The 18,444-nt window shown below is 45.1% G+C and overlaps 8 protein-coding genes across 8 annotated transcripts; 3 read left to right on the top strand and 5 right to left on the bottom strand.

The window, feature by feature from the left end:
- Positions 1 to 551: 551 nt before the first annotated feature.
- F9C07_1211802 (deoxycytidylate deaminase) lies at positions 552 to 3,446 on the bottom strand. The gene is made up of 6 exons (XM_071507773.1): positions 2,440 to 3,446; positions 2,007 to 2,368; positions 1,751 to 1,883; positions 1,601 to 1,688; positions 1,499 to 1,549; positions 552 to 1,449 (listed from the first exon to the last, which is right to left on the bottom strand). Exons 1-6 carry the CDS (start codon positions 2,829 to 2,831, stop codon positions 1,399 to 1,401), a joined length of 1,077 nt encoding a protein of 358 aa, XP_071363685.1. The 5' UTR covers positions 2,832 to 3,446; the 3' UTR covers positions 552 to 1,398.
- Positions 3,447 to 4,607: 1,161 nt separating this feature from the next.
- On the top strand, positions 4,608 to 6,951 carry F9C07_10099 (putative autophagy ubiquitin-activating enzyme ApgG; the record flags this gene model as incomplete). Its single annotated transcript, XM_071507344.1, has 7 exons — positions 4,608 to 4,610; positions 4,665 to 4,956; positions 4,999 to 5,443; positions 5,506 to 5,650; positions 5,711 to 6,178; positions 6,230 to 6,592; positions 6,676 to 6,951. The coding sequence occupies 7 exons, from the start codon at positions 4,608 to 4,610 to the stop codon at positions 6,757 to 6,759; spliced, it is 1,800 nt and encodes a 599-aa protein (XP_071363686.1). The 3' UTR covers positions 6,760 to 6,951.
- Positions 6,438 to 8,224, bottom strand: F9C07_1210472 (ribosomal RNA large subunit methyltransferase J). The gene is made up of 8 exons (XM_041289499.2): positions 7,871 to 8,224; positions 7,760 to 7,810; positions 7,664 to 7,690; positions 7,311 to 7,612; positions 7,198 to 7,246; positions 6,976 to 7,137; positions 6,782 to 6,911; positions 6,438 to 6,727 (listed from the first exon to the last, which is right to left on the bottom strand). The coding sequence occupies exons 1-7, from the start codon at positions 8,051 to 8,053 to the stop codon at positions 6,834 to 6,836; spliced, it is 852 nt and encodes a 283-aa protein (XP_041142512.2). The 5' UTR covers positions 8,054 to 8,224; the 3' UTR covers positions 6,438 to 6,727; positions 6,782 to 6,833.
- A 172-nt stretch (positions 8,225 to 8,396) lies between these two features.
- Positions 8,397 to 10,036, bottom strand: F9C07_10101 (uncharacterized protein; the record flags this gene model as incomplete). Its single annotated transcript, XM_041289500.2, has 3 exons — positions 8,397 to 9,593; positions 9,650 to 9,940; positions 9,995 to 10,036. 3 exons carry the CDS (start codon positions 10,034 to 10,036, stop codon positions 8,397 to 8,399), a joined length of 1,530 nt encoding a protein of 509 aa, XP_041142513.2.
- Positions 10,037 to 10,411: 375 nt separating this feature from the next.
- On the top strand, positions 10,412 to 11,573 carry F9C07_2057828 (gamma subunit of oligosaccharyltransferase; the record flags this gene model as incomplete). Its single annotated transcript, XM_071508603.1, has 4 exons — positions 10,412 to 10,753; positions 10,810 to 10,907; positions 10,967 to 11,322; positions 11,392 to 11,573. The coding sequence occupies 4 exons, from the start codon at positions 10,412 to 10,414 to the stop codon at positions 11,571 to 11,573; spliced, it is 978 nt and encodes a 325-aa protein (XP_071363687.1).
- Positions 11,574 to 11,936: 363 nt separating this feature from the next.
- On the top strand, positions 11,937 to 13,986 carry F9C07_1210526 (Rft protein-domain-containing protein). Its single transcript, XM_071507768.1, has 2 exons — positions 11,937 to 12,831; positions 12,888 to 13,986. The coding sequence occupies exons 1-2, from the start codon at positions 12,071 to 12,073 to the stop codon at positions 13,732 to 13,734; spliced, it is 1,608 nt and encodes a 535-aa protein (XP_071363688.1). The 5' UTR covers positions 11,937 to 12,070; the 3' UTR covers positions 13,735 to 13,986.
- Positions 13,879 to 15,509, bottom strand: F9C07_10104 (putative ATP-dependent RNA helicase; the record flags this gene model as incomplete). The annotated part of the gene is made up of 3 exons (XM_041289501.1): positions 13,879 to 14,035; positions 14,116 to 14,187; positions 14,242 to 15,509. 3 exons carry the CDS (start codon positions 15,507 to 15,509, stop codon positions 13,879 to 13,881), a joined length of 1,497 nt encoding a protein of 498 aa, XP_041142515.1.
- Positions 15,510 to 17,239: 1,730 nt separating this feature from the next.
- On the bottom strand, positions 17,240 to 18,428 carry F9C07_2056299 (uncharacterized protein; the record flags this gene model as incomplete). The annotated part of the gene is made up of 4 exons (XM_041289503.1): positions 17,240 to 17,866; positions 17,928 to 18,019; positions 18,082 to 18,348; positions 18,401 to 18,428. 4 exons carry the CDS (start codon positions 18,426 to 18,428, stop codon positions 17,240 to 17,242), a joined length of 1,014 nt encoding a protein of 337 aa, XP_041142516.1.
- Positions 18,429 to 18,444: the final 16 nt, after the last annotated feature.

The following is an 18,444-nucleotide window of genomic DNA, read 5'->3' on the forward strand; positions in this document are numbered from 1 at the left end:
GATCCAATTGTGAGGTGCAATAGAAAATCTACGCTCCTTGATTTGTTCTATTATCTTTCCAGTATCTTTTTAGGGTAGACAAGATTTTACTGGGGGGTTGAATTGGAGCTTTGAAAGAATGGGATCCTGTCTTCAATACCCCACCAAGAGCTAGCTGACTCATAATCTACAATACTTTTAGTTTTTTTTGCTTTTCCCCCGGCGCCGGCGGTCTAATCGGGTATACTTACTTAAAAAGAATCACCGCCTTTACACAGTAGGTGTAATGGGCTGAGTTAAACCTTAATATTATACGTGAGGCCTAGAAGAAGCTGCTTCTTGACGTTTCATGAAATTCAAGGTTATGATTTGCGCTTATCCCCTTAACACCTGAGTACACGATTTGCTTATTGAGTACTAGTGGTCTAGCTGCACTAAATATAGACATGTGTTCCTTTCTATTAAGTCATCACAGCCTAGGTAGCTGATATCTGGCTCATCTACGAATCTCATATAAGTAGTTTTTGTGTCGACCGGTACAGTCGTGGGCAATCTGTCATTGGGGGCTCATTGTGGTCAGTAGAATATCATCACCGCAATATCACCTTCTCTGTGTCACTATATCTTGCCACGGACATGATACAAGCCAAAATCATACCGATAAATATGAAAGGTACAATTCTTTCGGACTCTGGAATACAACGCTATATCTGGTAGGCCAGCAAACGAATATTAGAAGACTGTGCCATATTGCCCACGGTAGGCTTCTATAAACCATGCTGAGGTATGCACAAGCTCATATTTAGTTGATGGCCGCTCAAGTACACAAGAACTCACTATGATAACCGGCGGTACCATCAGCTTATCTGTACATGCATGGTATGATTGAAAGATGTATTTCCCAGTGGGAATTCGATTGTACCTGTTTGTTCAGGCTTGATGATGGTAGCCGTTTTTGGTAGCTATGTCTCTAAGTTAGCAGGTTCAGACGCAACTTTAGAAGAGTAGTTGAGCATTTGTGTCTAAACACTATCTGCTGGGTGTCCCAGTTAGAGGTTTTTCCTGCTCAACCTGAGAGCCGCTAAGCTTCCAACGTTCCTTTTAGTATGAAGTAAAGATATATTTTCCCGAAGGGCCCAGTCAAGGCTACTCTGGCTACTGTAGATGCGGTTGCTAGCTACATCAAACACTAATATAATCTAGAGGTATAGTATTGATTATAAAGCCTACCATTACTGGGCACCACTTGATAGACACTCCGTTTTACTCAAGATCACGGCAGGTGGATGGATCATAATTGAATGTATAGATTATATATACTGTACGCATCTGGTAGCCTTTGCCATCCCTGAAACTTACTTAAGACTCTCCACACACAGTCTATTGTGCCTTCCAGGGCTTGCCTGTTATGCAGAACAACTATTGCTTATTTTTAGTTGATCCTTCGAGATAGATAAGTCCGTTTCGAGGCTATTCTCTCGTCAGCGATGTATCATAAACCGATAGAGTAGGGACTTACGGGAGAGAACTGGCGAAGGCGAACACCAGCGGACTTTAGAATGGCAGCGCTCTGAGTCATGTTAGTTAAAACTAACAGAGGATAAAAGGAGTATGGACAGACATCTTGATCCATATTATATCCCTGTGAGTATACGACTTCAGAAATGCCAACCTGTGCAATTTTGACTGTGCACGTCAAGCAAGGACACCTTTGCTGTTCTCAGTATAGTTCAACCCATATTACCAACTACATGAACCAAGGGTATCTCACGTGTCACAATAAAGTATTGTACCTTCCCGTATGCGCTCCCTCCCGGCTTCTAATAGCGCGTTCTCTTCTGCATGTAGGCAAAGACACGTGGACAAACCGACGCCTCCACCTTCACCTCGGTTGCATCTTGGACCTGTGAAAACGTAAGTTCATGTACTAACACATTCAAATATACATGGAAAAGAGAAGAAAAACAGAGAGAACGGAACTAAAAACTAGGGATTATAGGAATCGGGAACAGGGGCTAAGTCCATACAGCCAGCCTCGTTGCAGTTCCTGAGATGCCGTGGAGTTCCGTTGTATCCAGTACTAATGACACGGCATTCCCGAACAAGCACGCAGCCCACCCTTCTCTTCATACAATTACTCCGCTGTGCGGCAAGAGATGCCAATTGCATGAAGTACTGATCCCAGTTTGGTCGTAAGCGCTCCTCGTCAGCCAGTTTAAGTTCCATGAGAGCGGCATGCAGTTCCTCCAATGAAGTGGATGAGTTGAATAATCGAACCTGTGCTCGGTCGGTCAAATAGACACGCCCGATATTCTTATCGTACAGATGTCGATCACTCCAGAGCACAAACTTCTCGAGAGGCGGGGCCTCAAGCTGCCTCCTCCGACACCTGGAAGACGTTAGTAATCTTTCACTCTCGCAATCGTATACTTGCAACACAGGATGTAGTTAGAGTCTGACCTCTCCCTAAATCGCTGCCACCGAAGACTGACTGGAGCGTCAACGCTCACTAGGAGGAAAAACGGGCGTTGAAGAAAGCGATCTAAAGTAACACTCTCCCAAATATCTGTTGTTACCCAGAGGCCTTGCCAGTTTTTCGTTGCAAAATCTAGAAGGGATTCGGCACTTCCAAAAGATAGCTGCGATGGCTGACTTCTCTCTTTACCCGTGAACTCCGACGCATGTAGCCATCGATCATCCTCGGGCTCATCAGCTATTTGAGGGAAACTTCTACTTTTAAGTTCGAGTAGCTGGAACCCTTGATGCTGGATAAGGTACTCTGCAATGGCATGTTTACCAGAGCATATCCCTTTAAGTACGCCATTAGTCAATGATAAGACCGCGGGGGACATTTGAGACAAGTCAGTAAAACATCTGCTAACCTCCACACAACCCAATCAACATTTTTATTTATTGACTTTCCCTCTTCCCTTTCCTCTTTTTTTTTTTTTTTTTTTTTTTTTCTCTCACTTCAGTTTCGACCAGGCCAAGAGAAATATGAAGGGGTAAAAGGCAATATATGGTCAGCACACGAGGTACAAATGTAACCAGCGTATGTAGTAGGTCGGAAAATTTAAGATGGCGGTACTCCGTAGAGGCTAAGATATATTGGATTAGGAGACTAAAAACAACCTGGGGTTGGAGTGGAGCTGGCGCAGGAAACAGGTAACTAGGATATTTTGGCTCAGATACTCCGTACATCGCTAGGTAAATTATATGGTTTCTCTAGTTACACATAAACACCCAGCCGGGTTGATGCATTGTATATATTGGTGTGGATCCAAAATAGTTATACCACAGCGCTGTTCATTGAACCGTTAGGCTGGAGAAATTGATGAAAATAGCGATCTCGCTAAGACAGCGGAAAACGCAGTACTGATTTTGGCCGAAGAAAGCACGGAAGCAGAAGGAAACGGAACAGAGGTATGGTCACCCGATCGGTAAACAACCTTCTGGACTTGTGATAGAAAGACCTAAATATTAGATACTTAAAGAGATATGTATAATGAAATTGGAGTAATTTGCTGTGTTTCCCCGTGTTGACGAATTCGTCAGCTCTCTACTATACTATGATACAGCACACTCACTAGTAACTGCTCCCACTATGTGTTGGTGGAAAGGGCGGCACCTTCTACTGATATTTTCTTTTCTCCTCTCTTTTTCTGGGCCGTTCTCTTCCTCTTCCTTCAATTCAGTTCCTTGTAGAAAAAATTAGTTTCCGCATGTGATCGTTTGTTCCCAAGGTACATACAGGACATGTGAGTACGGCGGACTAAATCGACGTCCCGGATAATAGCGATTTCTTACCGAAATCTAAGCGTTTACATTAAGCCACGCACTTATATAGTATGTAGCGCTATATTAGTAGTATTAGTGTAGGTAATATTTTACATTGTCCGCCGCCGTATATGAGGTCATCTAGTACTAGTGTACCGGTACTTATACGGAGTATATAATCTTTGTAATGTGCAGTGCACGTGTCCTTGTTTAGCCCGTGTGTCCTGCCCCACCATGATACTATGTCTTACTATCAATACCTACCTTACTCCATCCCCATGCCACCTTGACATGTAGTCAGATGAACAATTAGGTACCAGACGGGCTCTCTACATATATTTTCCGGTCTTCACGGGACCTCTTTTGCCTGGTCCTGCATGATTACCGTCTTTCTCCTTTAAGGGCTACTACTTAGTACACAAAAGCAGGGCAAACAGCAAGGCCAACTTGCGCAACAGACACTATGCAGTATACACCATTTGCCTCGGATATAGAGCTCCCATTTTACACCGCATTAGCATCCTTGAAAATTAACCATGACAAGCTTGATGACTCCGCCCGCAAAATAATGGGCCTCTATGAGATTCGTTCAACAGACCCTCCTAGCAGCTCATGTCGGATGCAAATACATGGAAATGCACTAACCAGTGACGAGTGAGTGCTTTATCATTATATAAGTGTTGTACCTTAATTTTTATTTATGCGACTGAATGGAACAGAACAAGCACTGATTAACATGACCCAGAGTACCTGCAGGTTTCTACAGAGCCGAAGGATTAATTAAAAATGTCAATACTATCGAGGAATATCGAAATGCAGATAAAACACTTTTACTCTGCTCATCTGGCAGAATGGTCAGTTTAACCACGCATGGTATTTTGCAGGGAAATAATGACACTGTCTACTAGATATGGGACGCGATAAAAGATGGCACCATATACTCGTGTCCATCACTGTTGTCATCCTTTGCCGTTCTTTCTTATGCAGACCTAAAGAGGTACAAGTTTCATTATTGGTTCGCATTCCCTGCAATCCATTCGGATCCTCCCTGGGCCCCACTAGGGGCAACTGGTGATACCTCCCACTCCAAGTCCTCTGAAAGGGAATATGTGCCTTTTGTATACTTATCAAATGCTGAAAGTTCAACACTTGTGGAGGCAGTACACACCTGGGGCTACGGCACCGACGCACGCCAGCGAGGTTTTTTCTTAGCTCGAAGGATCTTAGCCACTAGCGGCAAAGCCTATAAGGACCCGACTAAACATACAGGTTCCAAACCAGGAAAGGACAAAGCGGCAGATGCGGAGGGTGCCTGTTGGCGGATTGCTGCCCTTTCCGATTATGAAAATGGCTTTTTTGACGGTGCCAACTTTGAAGACTGCTATGTCTGCTTCGTTGATCCTTCTAATTACGAAAACGCGCCTGGCTGGATGCTGAGGAATCTGTTGGTGCTTGTAAAACATCGGTGGGGATTGAGTAAAATCCAAGTTTTGAGATACCGCGATGTGCATTCGAAGCGTGACCAAGGCCGCAGCATCGTTGTAACATTAGCGGAGAAGAATCAACCAACGTTAGACCTGAAGGCGCCAGACCATATTATGCCCAAAGTGACCGGTTGGGAGCGCAATCCAACAGGGAAATTGACAGGGAGATTGGTTGACCTAACAGAATATCTGGATCCCCAGAGGTACAGTTTCCTGAAACGAGAGTAGCTGAAACGAAGTGTAGCTGATTTCGTACGACGGCTAGGTTAGCAGATCAGTCTGTAGACCTCAACCTCAAACTCATGAAATGGCGGATTAGTCCCAACCTAGACCTCGAAAAGATCAAGCATACAAAATGCCTCCTACTTGGTGCAGGCACTCTTGGAAGCTATGTTGCCCGGAATCTGATGGTATGTATGGCCTGAGTGGTGATCTACTATGTATGCAGATGACCAATTGCATTTATCTAGGGCTGGGGCGTTACCAAGATAACATTTGTCGACAACGGGTCGGTATCGTTCTCTAATCCAGTGAGGCAGCCGCTATTTAACTTTAAAGATTGTTTGGAAGGCGGAGCTAAAAAAGCGCACCGGGCATCTCAAGCTTTGTCGGATATATACCCCGGGGTCGAATCTACCGGATATGCTCTATCAGTGCCGATGGCTGGCCACCCCGTATTAGATGCTGAAAAAACCCGACGGGAGTTTGAACAACTTGAGAGACTGATATGTGAGCATGATGTTATCTTTCTTCTGATGGATACACGGGAATCCCGTTGGTTACCAACAGTCATGGGAAAGGCAGCGGGAAAAATTGTGATGAATGCTGCGTTGGGGTTTGACTCCTTCGTTGTCATGCGTCATGGTGTGAAGGTTGCAGAAAACCCAGCAGCAGAGCTCGGTTGCTACTTTTGCAATGATATTGTTGCGCCAGTGAATGTGAGTGATAGACCGTGGATTCAGTCCTGTGAATACCGCTAATTTTACTAGTCCATAAAAGACCAGACGCTGGACCAACAGTGCACTGTGACTAGGCCTGGTGTGGCCGCGATAGCTTCCGCCTTATTGGTTGAGCTGCTAATTTCTATACTTCAACATCCTCTGGGTGCTGCAGCCCCAGCTCCGGCCTCAAGGAATGATGATCGAGGTAGTCATCCCCTAGGACTCGTGCCCCATCAGATCAGAGGTTTCCTTTCAACATTTGAGAATTTATGCGTAGTGGGCAGGAGCTACAAATGCTGTAGCGCTTGCTCAGAGACTATTGTTGACACGTACAAGGAGAAAGGCTGGGATTTTGTGCAAAAGGCTTTGAATGAGACTGGATACGTGGAAAACCTGAGCGGTCTTAAGGAGGTTGGTACTCCTGTTCTCGTTTCTTACTTGCTTTCTTGTTCCCTTTGTCTTCTACCTTGAGATAAATGCTGAGACTCTGCAAGGTTCAAACAATCGCTGAAGCCACAGCTGCCGATATTGAGTGGGATGATACCTCTGGCACCGATGATGAGTTAGAGGCCATGTGAACTAGCGGATGATGTTACGTACTCTTTTTGAGGCGAGTTCTTTGAGCTGGTAGACTTGCGCGAAAATCATTGTTTCAAGGAGATTTGAGCACGTCATGCCTCGTCGCATGTTGTTTGCGCGCGAGACCAATAAAGTACGCTTCCTTAGATTCCTAGCAACCAGGTTAGTGAAGCTAGACTCGACCTTTTATGATCATTCGCCAATGTGTCTGGTACATTACGTGAAGACTCTGGTTTGAGTCTATGTACTTTCTGGAACAGCCGCTTGAGCTGCTTTTCCAAATCTTTGTCCTCGGCTCCCTGGTAAAACTTGCAAACAAAGTGGCCACCTGCCTTCAAGACCTCAAAACTAAACTGTAGTGCAGCTCGGCAAAGGTCCTTCCTTAAGGTTAATTGCGTATCAGACATATCGGATGCAACTCAAAACAGGGAGCTCACCATGCTTCCCGCATGATCTCTGAAACTCATGCCACTAGTATTCATCATCCTATTACACAGATCACTTAGACTTCAATTCCAGAATCCAGAGGGTTGATACCAGGGGGGCAGACATATCGCTTAGAACCACGTCCACGGTTCTTTTGCCAGTCAGGCAAAGCTCTTCCATCTCTTTGCAATTGTGAATGGGGTTTTTCGTATCCTCGGATGTCTCATGGCTCAGGCTGACATGTGGGCTTATGCCTGGGCGGTGCTGTTGGTCCCTTGTTGGATTGTGCAAGAAATTTTGGACATAGGCCTGGATACTAGGATCCAAAAAGTTTCCTTGAATCGTAAATACGCCCTTTGGAGGCTGAGCAGGGATGATATCAACGCCAAGGACGCGACCGTTTGGCCCAGTCCGACTGACTGCCACCTTCAGGAAGTTAGATAGTTACAGAGTAAGATTTATGGCTAGCTGACGTACCTGGGACCACGAACCAGGTGCATATCCCTATTATCGGAGCATTAATAAGGCGAACAATGGAGTTATGTCCGTGTTCTCGAATCGTGGCTGCCATACCAAATCGACAACAGTCTGCCCGTTGCGGAAAATGCGATATTTCGCATCTATCTATCCATGTGGGAGGTGTTAGGGTGAAAGTTTACACATGCGAGGAATTTGATGCTACACCTGAATAAGTTTAAACGCAGCTCGACTTTTCAGCCCTTGGGCTGTTGCCTCTCTTGTAAAATGATCCTTAAGTTGACGTGCTTGCCATCTCTTCGAGGAAGATGGTCGCTTTGGAGTGAAAGGAGAAAACGCAAGAGCACGTTGCGACCGTGAAGGCACCTTTAGAGGTAACCACAGACCCATTGCTATCAGGGGGTGTATCGTAGAAGTTCAGGCTGTAATATGAATGAATTACTTGAAGTATCAAAATATAAGAGCTGACCCAAATATATGTTGCAAGGGGCAATCGGAAGACATGGGCGGCTTATAACCTCAAATTAGGGGTCTGATTGATAATAAATACTACGAGGGTATCTTAATGATCAACCAAAAAACCTTAACAATACAGTGAATCTTTACATCAACCAAACCTGGTTCTTCCTCGCTTTGCCGTTCCCTCTTCTCCCCAGTACAGAAGCCTACGAGTTCCAAGAAGGTGAAACAGTAAGTTCAATTGAATTCACTCTAGCATGACAGTGAAGCTGTTCTAAGAACGTTTCCTGTCTCGCTTCAAGGGAGAAAATTCACCCAGTCCGCCCAAGGCGCGACCGCGTCCAAGGCGACCGCCACTTGGGGCAGATACTTGGGAAGCAAGATTTCGCCCTGTACCGCCCAAGACCAGCTTCCGGCCCGGCCGTCTGATTTCATGAGCATCTTCGTCGTCTTTTTCTTCGTCGAACAAGCCCATGTCGCGTTGGGTCCCTAGTTTATGTTTCTTTGATTTGGGCTGCCCATGGTTAGAAGAGTGGGCAAATATACCGCTGACATTTTCCATTCGTCCCTCAGGATCTGAATTGTCTACCAATTTTCTCTGGGTTTGTCCCCCTTTTCTGCTGTTGGAAATGCCATGACCTAGACGTAGTGTGTCTACGGCGACAGGTAGCTCATCAACCGACGCCCTCTGACTCTGATACTTAGAATCGCCACCTCTTTGAACATCATTTTCAGAGGCCTTCTTATTTACTCCACTGGTCATATGAGTTGCGTGGAGCTCGTCTGCATCATCCTCAGAACTTGTAGCTGAATTTTGAAGCCCGTTTGTTCGGTTCAGAAACGGAGTGATCGAAAATGATGACTTCTGGCCAGGCAATGTTGATGTTTTACTTATCTTGTCCTGGGCACGAATAGCTCCAGGGGTAGCAATTGTTAGACCAGAATTGTGCTGTGTAGTGGACTCTGCACTGGAGAATTTAGACTCATGATTATTAGAGGTGCCATGCCGTCGTCGTTCCGTAGCAGCGGGCTGGTATTGGTCCTTTGTTGAACGTAACTTCTTATTCAAGGCATCAAGCTTGGCATCGAGGGCCGCTCGTTGAGCAGCCCATTCGATACTCTGTTGTTGAAAGACACGCTCACGCCCATCCCGTGCCCGTGCCTCAGCCATGAGTTCATTGCGCGCCTCTTCAAGGCTTGAGCTAAGCGCTGCGTTCTGTTCTGCACTATGCGACTGCCTGGCTAATGTTTGTCCGTGGGCCCTTTTTTCGCTTTCGAGTTGTGCCTCAAGGGTTGCCACCTGTTGTTCGAGATTTCGCTTCTCGGCAAGGAGCGTATGCTGAGAAGTCTTTTGGGACTTTAGCCTTTCAACGTCTGCCTCTGCACTCAAAAGTGCCCTTGAGAGATGGCGTTTTTCTGCGAGGAGCTTTTTTGTATCAACAGAAGCATTGGTCAGGGAGCCAAGCTCAAGCTATGTTAGATATTCAGTATGAGCCGTTTCACATGACATACTCATGAACAACATACACGAAGAGTCTCTATTTCGTGGGACGACGCACGATGCATACTTCGTAGCTGATCAAGCTCATGGTAAGTCGCTTGGAGCTGAAGACGGACTTCAGATTCCACCCTTGCAGTTTTAGTCAATTCCTGATTGACATGATTCAACTGCCATCGCAGATTCTCATTTTCAAATTGAAGGAGTAGTTGTTCCACGCGTAGTAGCCGGTTTTTCTCAGCATTAAGAAGCTGTGCTGTGTGCACCAGGGTGTTATCATATGCTTTTTCCAGACACTGTGTTTTGATTGCCATTCGACACTATAGGACAAGGTAAGTCTGTAAACTGTCATGGGATCAAGATGACAAACACACATCTTCTACCGTGCTCCCGGGATCTTTGCTACTAGATTCCATGACAAGGAAATGTAATTATTATAATTGCGAATGATGGTATACAGATAGGATACTAAGATTGCTGGGTGAGGTACGAGTTTATCTTAAGATGAATGAAGTAAACAAACACTAAAAGTCTAGAGGCGAGCAGGCTCCCACCTTTCCGCCCGCTGAATGACAGACGGCAGGAAAAACTAGCGCCGGTCATTCCGCAGTACTGGACACCTAATACATCCTACTACAAACGACGATCTCTCCAGACCACTAGGGATCCTAACCACTGTCTTTTGAAGTCCATGGATCGTTCCGTTGTATACCACACCCATTGATTTGTTAGCGATTGACCTTTGAAAACACCATATTTCTGCTGTAGTGTTGTATTTTTGACATGTCAACATGAAATTGTTTACTTTCATCATCGCACTCTTCTATATTATATCTAGCGCTTGCGCGAGCCAGGAGCCCGGCAAGTTCGAAAGATATCAGTCTCTCTCTCGATCTGTTCCCATTGATTTGGATGACTCTTCTTATGAGGACTTGACATCAAAACCTCGAGACTACCACGTTGCGGTACTTTTGACAGCTGCTGAAGCTCGCTATGGGTGCATCTTATGTCGCGACTTTCAGCCAGAATGGGAGCTCATATCGCGAAGTTGGAACAAAGGTCCCAAACCTGATGGCCTAAAAATGCTTTTCACCACCCTTGACTTCAGCAATGGTAAAGCAACTTTCCAAAAGGTGGGTTCACATTGCTCATTTACAGTATTGTTGGCTAATACCAGGGGGGCGGAAAGCTAATGCTCCAAACTGCGCCGGTTCTTCTTGTGTTTCCTCCAACTGTTGGCCCCTTTGCTAAAGTTGATGATGCACCCATTAGATTTGATTTCAGTGGGTAAGTATACACTAAAACTTTTTTGCTGAGGTACTGCTGTGCTAAATGGTTATACTCAGTCCAATCTCTGCTGACCAGCTTTACGTGTGGATCAATCGTCATCTTCCGGAGGGACCGAAACCATCTCTTATTCGTCCCATTAACTACATGCGACTCATTTCCGCGGTGACAATTGTAATGGGTGTCTTAACCTTATTCACTGTTCTGTCACCGTATGTTTTACCGGTCATACAGAATCGAAACTTGTGGGCCGCATTCAGCTTGATTTCTATACTATTATTCACAAGCGGCCACATGTTCAATCACATCCGCAAAGTGCCATATGTTGTTGGCGACGGCAAAGGTGGCATTAGCTACTTCGCGAGTGGGTTCTCAAATCAATTTGGAATGGAGACGCAAATCATTGCTGCCATCTGTAAGTGCGACCAACAGCTAACGAAACCTGAAATGTCTATGTTTCTGCTGCTGATACATTACTATCAAGATGCCATCCTTTCCTTTGCGACAATAGCACTCGCGATGAAAGTTCCCCGTATCGCAGACAGTAAAGCGCAGCAAGTGGCTGTGCTAATCTGGGGAACTGTATTATTTGGTATGTACAGCTTTCTTCTGAGTGTCTTCAGGGCCAAAAATGGCGGATATCCTTTCTTCCTGCCTCCGTTCTAGTTCAATTCACAGCCACAACGCTGGTCGTCTCTACCACCATAGTCTGCCCAATGATTGCATTGAAAAGAAAGAGGACAAGTTGAAGGCTTTGACTCGGCGATTACTCTGGGCCATAAATACCTGATTGGGACATTTCGAGCTAGGAAATGACGTTTCGGCTTTCTCGATGGTAACGAAGCGTACTAGTGTTACATCCTGGCTATGTACCCCTGAACGCGCATGTGCTTAATTATAGCTAGCTATAACAAGGTTAGCTGATGTTGTCTAACATGTAAAACTCTTCCATATAGCGGCTGCTTTCATCTAGACTATTTGTCGTCAATACTTTCTTAGAAGACGAAATATCTAAAGGTGTTGTTGATCTCAGCCAAGTCACACAGACCTGCAGGAAAAATTAGCTCCGGCTCCGGGTCTCTTGGCGCATAACAATAATCTTTCGCCATGTGGTAAACCTAGCTTCAATTCAGGACTTAGGACACGTTGAGCTACATGTCACCATGTCTCAGCCGCATGAAACTGATGACAGGATTCTGGCTTCATCGGCATCTGGTATGACCTTCTTGATCATTGTTCAAATAGTCTCTAGACTGTTTACGTTCATCGCAAACCAATTGATCCTACGGACTCTGTCCCCGGCAATACTCGGGATAGGTACTCAACTGGAGTTATATTTCATCTCGATACTATACTTTTCCAGGGAAAGCATCAGAACAGCGATTCAGCGACAACCTTTTCATGGAGCATCTGCTACTGCTACCCACGATGGGAGCCACCATCAAATAAGTGACGAACTAAATCAAAAGGCTCAAATTCAAACAATATCTTCGCAATCAGTAGTAAACATGTCTTATCTGAGTATCAGCATGGGAGTCCCATCAGCTTTGATATTTGCGACATTGTACACACAGTTTGCTTCCCAGGAAGTTTCTGAAACGCCTTTCTATCGAGCTGGCGTTGCGATCACCACAGTTGCATCCCTTATGGAGCTTTGCGTTGAGCCTTTCTTTACCGTGGTGCAGCAGTATACGTTATACAAGAAGCGCGCAATAGTGGAGACAGCTGCAGCATTTATGAAGAGCTTAACCGTGTGTGCTTTGTTTTCATGGTCTTCTTGGAAAGACCGAGATTTGGGTGTCCTCCCATTCGCTCTGGGTTACCTTTGTTACTCTTTGTCTCTTATTTGTGGGTATTATCTAGCCATACCAAAGTTGACAAGTCGATGGCGGTTCTCGTTGCTCCTTACTAAGATTAGACCAAGGTACGTCACCAGTTAAGTGGAAAGGGCAATGATTCAATAATGGTAACATTTTCTAGTGATAAATCAATTTACCTGGCCGATAGGTTCCCAAAGCACCTTGTTGCACTTTCCACAAATGTCTTTTTTCAGTCCATTGTAAAACACCTCCTGACTCAGGGCGACGCAATGATGCTGGCAACAATGACGAGCTTGAAAGACCAAGGTATATACTCTTTGGCCTCAAATTATGGCGGCCTGGTAGCGCGCGTTCTATTCCAGCCCATCGAAGAAAACAGCCGCGCTGTCTTCTCATCTCTGCTCAACTCTGGGAAACAACATACAAGCAATGTCAGTGCAGCCAGGGCGCATCTAACTGAGATTTTAAGAATATATGCAATGCTAGCTGTTTTCATATTCCCTTTAGGGCCATATCTGGTTCCCCGAATACTATCTCTTCTGGGCGGACACAGGTGGGCTTCTCCGGAAGTCGGTAGCTTGCTTTCACTCTATTGCTATTATATACCATTCTTGGCATTCAACGGTATAACCGAGGCATTTGTTTCGTCTGCAGCTAGTGCTTCTGACCTTCGAAGACAAACTTACTGGATGGGGGTGTTTTCAGCGAGCTTTGCTTTAGCAGCTTACCTATTTTTGAAAATTGGTGGCTTGGGTGCCCATGGACTAATCTGGGTTAACATTATCAACATGACAGTCCGAACGGCCTGGAGTTTCATCTTCCTCCGGTCCTACTTTTACCTGCACGGCAGTAGCCTAGCCCTGTCTGAATTCTGTCTACGACCTCAAACATGGATTGCTGGGGCTCTATCATCAATAATCCTGGCCAGACAAGGACACGACGATACTGTCTATTGTAGCTCTGTGAAGGCATTGACATTTTGTACTGGTTATAGCCTCCTGATGTAAGTCGAAAATTATCACACACCATGGCTAAGCTCTAACTAGTATAGTATTCTCCTCGAAAGAAAGTACCTTGCAACACGATACGCATATATTCACCGGATAATCAAGTCTAGGAGTGCGAGAATAAAGACGGAATGATGTGCAGAACTAATCGTCGAACACAATTTTTGTGGCTGTCTTGTCAGTGTCAACATTCTTGAAGAATGCACCATATGCATCATGTTGCTTCTTCTTGACAGTTGTTCCAAACTTAAGGAGGTCCTCTGGTATATCCTGTTTTGCTGCTCTGAGGACGTTGATCAATCTGCGGCTTATTAATGAAAGGTCCTCGCTCAAATAATTCTACTAGCAAATGGAAAGAGTTAGGGACAAGGGCTCACTTACGCGCCAGACTGAGCTTTATCTGTCTCGGTGAATAGGGTCACGGCATGTCCCTCAGCTCCAGCACGACCAGTCCTGGACAAAGAAAGAATGTCAGACACTTCCACAGATTCAAAGTGTGTTACTTACCGCCCAATTCGATGTACATAATCTTCAACCGTGAGTGGGAATGTGACATTAATGACCTGTTTGACCGAAGGTATGTCAAGTCCACGAGCCGCAACGTCAGTAGCAACGAGGACAGTAGCAGCTCCAGTTTTGAATGCATCTAGGCTTCGAAACCTCTCCTGTTGACTTAGGTCCCCATGTATTCCTGCGACTTTAAAACCCTTTGTACGGAGAAGTCTCTCAATCCGCATAGCTTCCTTTTTATACAAACAGAAGGCTAGCACTTTTTCTGGCTCAGGAACCCCTCGCTGGGACCGATTCAACAATTGGACAAGTCGAGACTCTTTTTCATGTGGTTTGACAACCTCCACAACTTGCTTGATCCTGGTGTTCGCCCGTGGGTCCGCAGATGGATCACCTCCGATGGTGACAGTTACAGGAGAGGACATGAAAGTTGACGCGAGGTCCCTGACACTTGGAGGCCAGGTTGCAGTGAACATGATGGTCTGGCGCTTAGATACCGGCATTGGACGAATGATGTCCTTGATGTCTTGTTCAAAGCCCTTGTCCAGCATACGATCCGCCTCGTCCAGAACCAGGTACTTCACTTTTCCTAGGTCTACCGAACCATCATTTTGAAGATCCTTCAACCTACCAGGGGTCGCAACAACAACCCCCGCAGTTTTCAGTGCCTCCCGTTGTTCCTCCTTCCTCACGCCGCCGAATACACAAGCCATTCTGACGCCCACGGATCCTGAGAACTTTAACAATTGGTCGTATATTTGCATCGCTAGTTCCCTCGTTGGAGATATTATCACTGCCAAAGGGCGATAGGGTTTCTGTTTGGTCATCGCTGAGTCCTGGATCTTCTTTAGACACGGCAAACCAAATGCAAGTGTTTTTCCACTTCCGGTTTCTGCGATGCCAATAACATCACGACCAGCGAACAACAACGGCCAGGTAGCAGACTGGATCGAAGTTGGTGATTTGAATGAGCTCAATGGTGCATATAGGTCATCTTTGCAAGGAGGGAGGTGAGAAAATGAAATGATTGGGCGCATTACGTTCTCAGATGATGTATCTGTTATCTTAATAGAGTTTTCCGTAAGGAATTTCTCGATTTCGGACTGAGGGACATCACCTAATGCAGGAGACTGGACGTAAGAGAGACTCTGTTCAGCACTTGATTTGGACTTCGCAGATTTTTCCTTCTTTTGCTTTTCACTCTTCTGCTTTTTCCTGGGCTTATTCTCATCACCCCCTTCATTGTGAAGATCACGTTTAGTCATTGTGGGCCTCTTTTCACTATTAATAGAGGCGAGATGAGTAAAGATGAAAAAGAGAAAAAATTAGGCAATTGGTGTTTGGAACAAATTGAGTTTGTATTGCCTGAAACGACTTTTGTCTCTATATACGATTGGAATAGTTTTTCCTCTTTTTTTTTTTTTATCTTCCGCGATTTTGCCATGTCTCACCGCCAAAAAAAGTAGTTGGATTGCAGTGTACCGTAACAAAGAGCGACTACTACTAAATGTTATAAATTACACTGACCCGTGGAGTATCACTTGGCATCTTCTAAGCATTCAGGAGCATCTTAAGTACACCAAGTAATCCGAATAACCCGAACAAATTTATAACTATCTTCATAAAGTCTTTTAAACTTACCAAGAAAAAACTGCTGATATTATAGTATAAAGCTGAAAGCGATTTCTTATCACCTTAGGGTCGACTGTGGTAAAATACCAACCGCAGGCCCATCAACATGAGAAGCAATGATCAATCTATATGTACAGTAGTATAAAGATCGCAGCTGCCCAATCTAGTATATTCCTATATACTAGTATCACCTGCGTAAGCGCAGAATGTCATCTACCTACAACTTGCGGTGTTAGGGTCCGTACGGATTTTATAACACAAGAATATCCAGAAAATTTAATCAATTCTAAACTCTTCTCCAGAGTAAGGCGAGAGAAGCAAGTGTTTACAGTCTTTTTTATATAAATAGTATAAGGTCCCATTATTCGACTACCCCGTGATCATCACATTTTCTGGTGAGTGGGGGAGTAATATAGCAGAAAGTCGAGTGTGACTTGAAGGAAAATATTCAGCATAAAGTAGATCTTACGCCCATCCTGCCTTTCAAGTATGTGTCTACTACTACTATTGTACAGAGCACGCAATAAGAAATAAGCCACGGGGGAGATCTCACATACTACTAACATATCTAAATGTACATACCTTTGCCGCACCAAAGGGATAGCTACACCTAATTAAGGTACTGACAAGCCAAAATACACCGCTCCCCTCACCGCTCCATACATTATTACTAGTTAGTGCCAGGCCAAAGACCTGCCAAAGACGTGCGCAGCGATCTATTCACATGACCTTCAATTACTATCTAAATTAGTAAGCGGGCAAGCGGCCAATAATGTCCCGGATGAATTGAGGATCAATGAAAAGCCAGATACGTGGACAAAGCACAGACTAAATATAGACCAATCAGAGCGCAGAGGCTGGCCAATCAGAGTCGAGAAGGTGAAGACCCATCCAGTATATTGCTAGCTCCGCTTCGCTCCGCTGCGCAATTATTTTTATTTTTATATTTTTTTTCATCAGATCAAGTACTTGCCTTCCTACATATCTTTTAATTAATGACGTTCTTTAGTCAATTTCAGTCAACAAAATTGATCAGTTTATCGTTCTATATATTCATTGAATCGCGCCTATTGAATCAGGTCCTTGTCAGTGGTTTCAATGAGGACCAGTTCCGCCTATTTCAGTACCAGATAAGTAGGTATCTGTACTGTACGTTGTTCGCTCCCATCGTTGTCAACTTGTCATTCGTGATCATGTAATGTTCTATATATTTGCCTACTTCCTATGGAATGATAGTAGAACAAACGTAATCAGTCCCCGATCGCTTACCATAATCCACAAGAAAGGATAAACTCAGGCCAGCCGTGGAGAGTTGAGGGTAGCATGTCCCTAATAGTAGCACATGATGTTGACTCAAGCCTTATTAGTCAATTGTACAAATCACTTTGCCCTTAGTACAGTTGCTCTCTAGCAATTTATGGGCATCTGCGATATCCTCAAAGGGTAAAACCTTCTCGATGAAGACCGTAAAAGTACCATCCCGGAACTTTGGCAGTGCATGCTTGACCAGCAGATCACGCAATTTCTTCTGGTAGTCCTCATCCCGGCTTCGGAGAGTGCTACCTTCCAACCTCACCCTCTTCCTCAGAAGGCTACCGATATCAACACCCGCAGGGAGGATTGAACCACTCATCTGTCCCAACTGAACTATACGCGCATCCCGAGCGGCAACATTCAAGTTACCTTGAAAATGTGTTGCACCCACGAAATCGATGATCACGTCAACACCACGATCATCCGTTGCTTTTGAGAGTTCAGACGCCCAATCCTGAGTTCTATAGTTGTATCCGGCAGTGACACCCAGCTTATCAAGACAAAAGTCGATCTTTTCCTGGGAACCTACAGTCACGAACACGGCAGATGCGCCGTCGCTTTTAGCGAGCTGAATGCCAGCTATGGAAACAGATGAAGCGCCTGCATGCCAGAGAACCGAATCTCCTGGTTTATATCCACCTATCAGGTATAAGGCTTGGGTAGCTGTTATCCAAGTCTACGGCCGGCAAGCTCTCATCAGTGACCAGTCATGGTTATCACATTTTGGACAACCTTACTTCAGGAATTCCAGCTGCCGCCTCCCACGATAACTCTACGGGCTTATGTATTAACATATGCGTTGAGACAGCGATGTATTCCGCATAGGCGCCTGTGACGACTTAGCCGGTGACCCAATAGTAAGAGGTCCTTACCCAAAATATTGCAACGTACCACCGTAAGCTAGGCCAAACACTTCATCTCCAAGCTTGAAGCCAACCTCGGGGTTTCGGCCGAGCTTCTCAATCGTCCCGGAGAACTCAACACCCATAGTACTAGGCGCTTGGGGTGGCACAGGGTAATTACCCTCACGCTGCAATATATCCATCCTGTTCAGTCCGAAAGCCTTGATTTTGACTAATGCTTGGGCCTCCCCAGGTTCAGGAACCGGTATTTTATTGATGAATAAGGCATCGGCACTCCCTTTCCCGCCTTTTACATCTTGAGAAAGTGTTAACATGGAAGGTGCTAGTATAGAGATGAAAATACCAACCGATTGCTCTCATCATTTTGTCTGCCATGGTTTGCGCTGTGTAT

This window comes from Aspergillus flavus, chromosome 2 (genome assembly GCF_009017415.1).
Source record: "Aspergillus flavus chromosome 2, complete sequence".
In the NCBI taxonomy this organism is placed as follows: Eukaryota; Fungi; Ascomycota; class Eurotiomycetes; order Eurotiales; family Aspergillaceae; genus Aspergillus; species Aspergillus flavus.

What these genes read in the sequence shown, in the direction of transcription:
- F9C07_1210526 (XM_071507768.1), top strand. Translation starts at nt 12,071, where the DNA reads ATGTCTCAGCCGCATGAAACTGATGACAGGATTCTGGCTTCATCGGCA. An exon ending in CTTACTAAGATTAGACCAAG is followed by an intron (nt 12,832 to 12,887) that starts GTACGTCACCAG and finishes AACATTTTCTAG; the next exon opens with TGATAAATCAATTTACCTGG.
- F9C07_1211802 (XM_071507773.1), bottom strand. Translation starts at nt 2,831, where the DNA reads ATGTCCCCCGCGGTCTTATCATTGACTAATGGCGTACTTAAAGGGATA. An exon ending in TGGCAGCGATTTAGGGAGAG is followed by an intron (nt 2,369 to 2,439) that starts GTCAGACTCTAA and finishes AACGTCTTCCAG; the next exon opens with GTGTCGGAGGAGGCAGCTTG. An exon ending in GATATAATATGGATCAAGAT is followed by an intron (nt 1,550 to 1,600) that starts GTCTGTCCATAC and finishes AACATGACTCAG; the next exon opens with AGCGCTGCCATTCTAAAGTC.
- F9C07_1210472 (XM_041289499.2), bottom strand. Translation starts at nt 8,053, where the DNA reads ATGGGTCTGTGGTTACCTCTAAAGGTGCCTTCACGGTCGCAACGTGCT. An exon ending in CTGCGTTTAAACTTATTCAG is followed by an intron (nt 7,811 to 7,870) that starts GTGTAGCATCAA and finishes CCACATGGATAG; the next exon opens with ATAGATGCGAAATATCGCAT. An exon ending in GAGATCATGCGGGAAGCATG is followed by an intron (nt 7,138 to 7,197) that starts GTGAGCTCCCTG and finishes ACCTTAAGGAAG; the next exon opens with GACCTTTGCCGAGCTGCACT.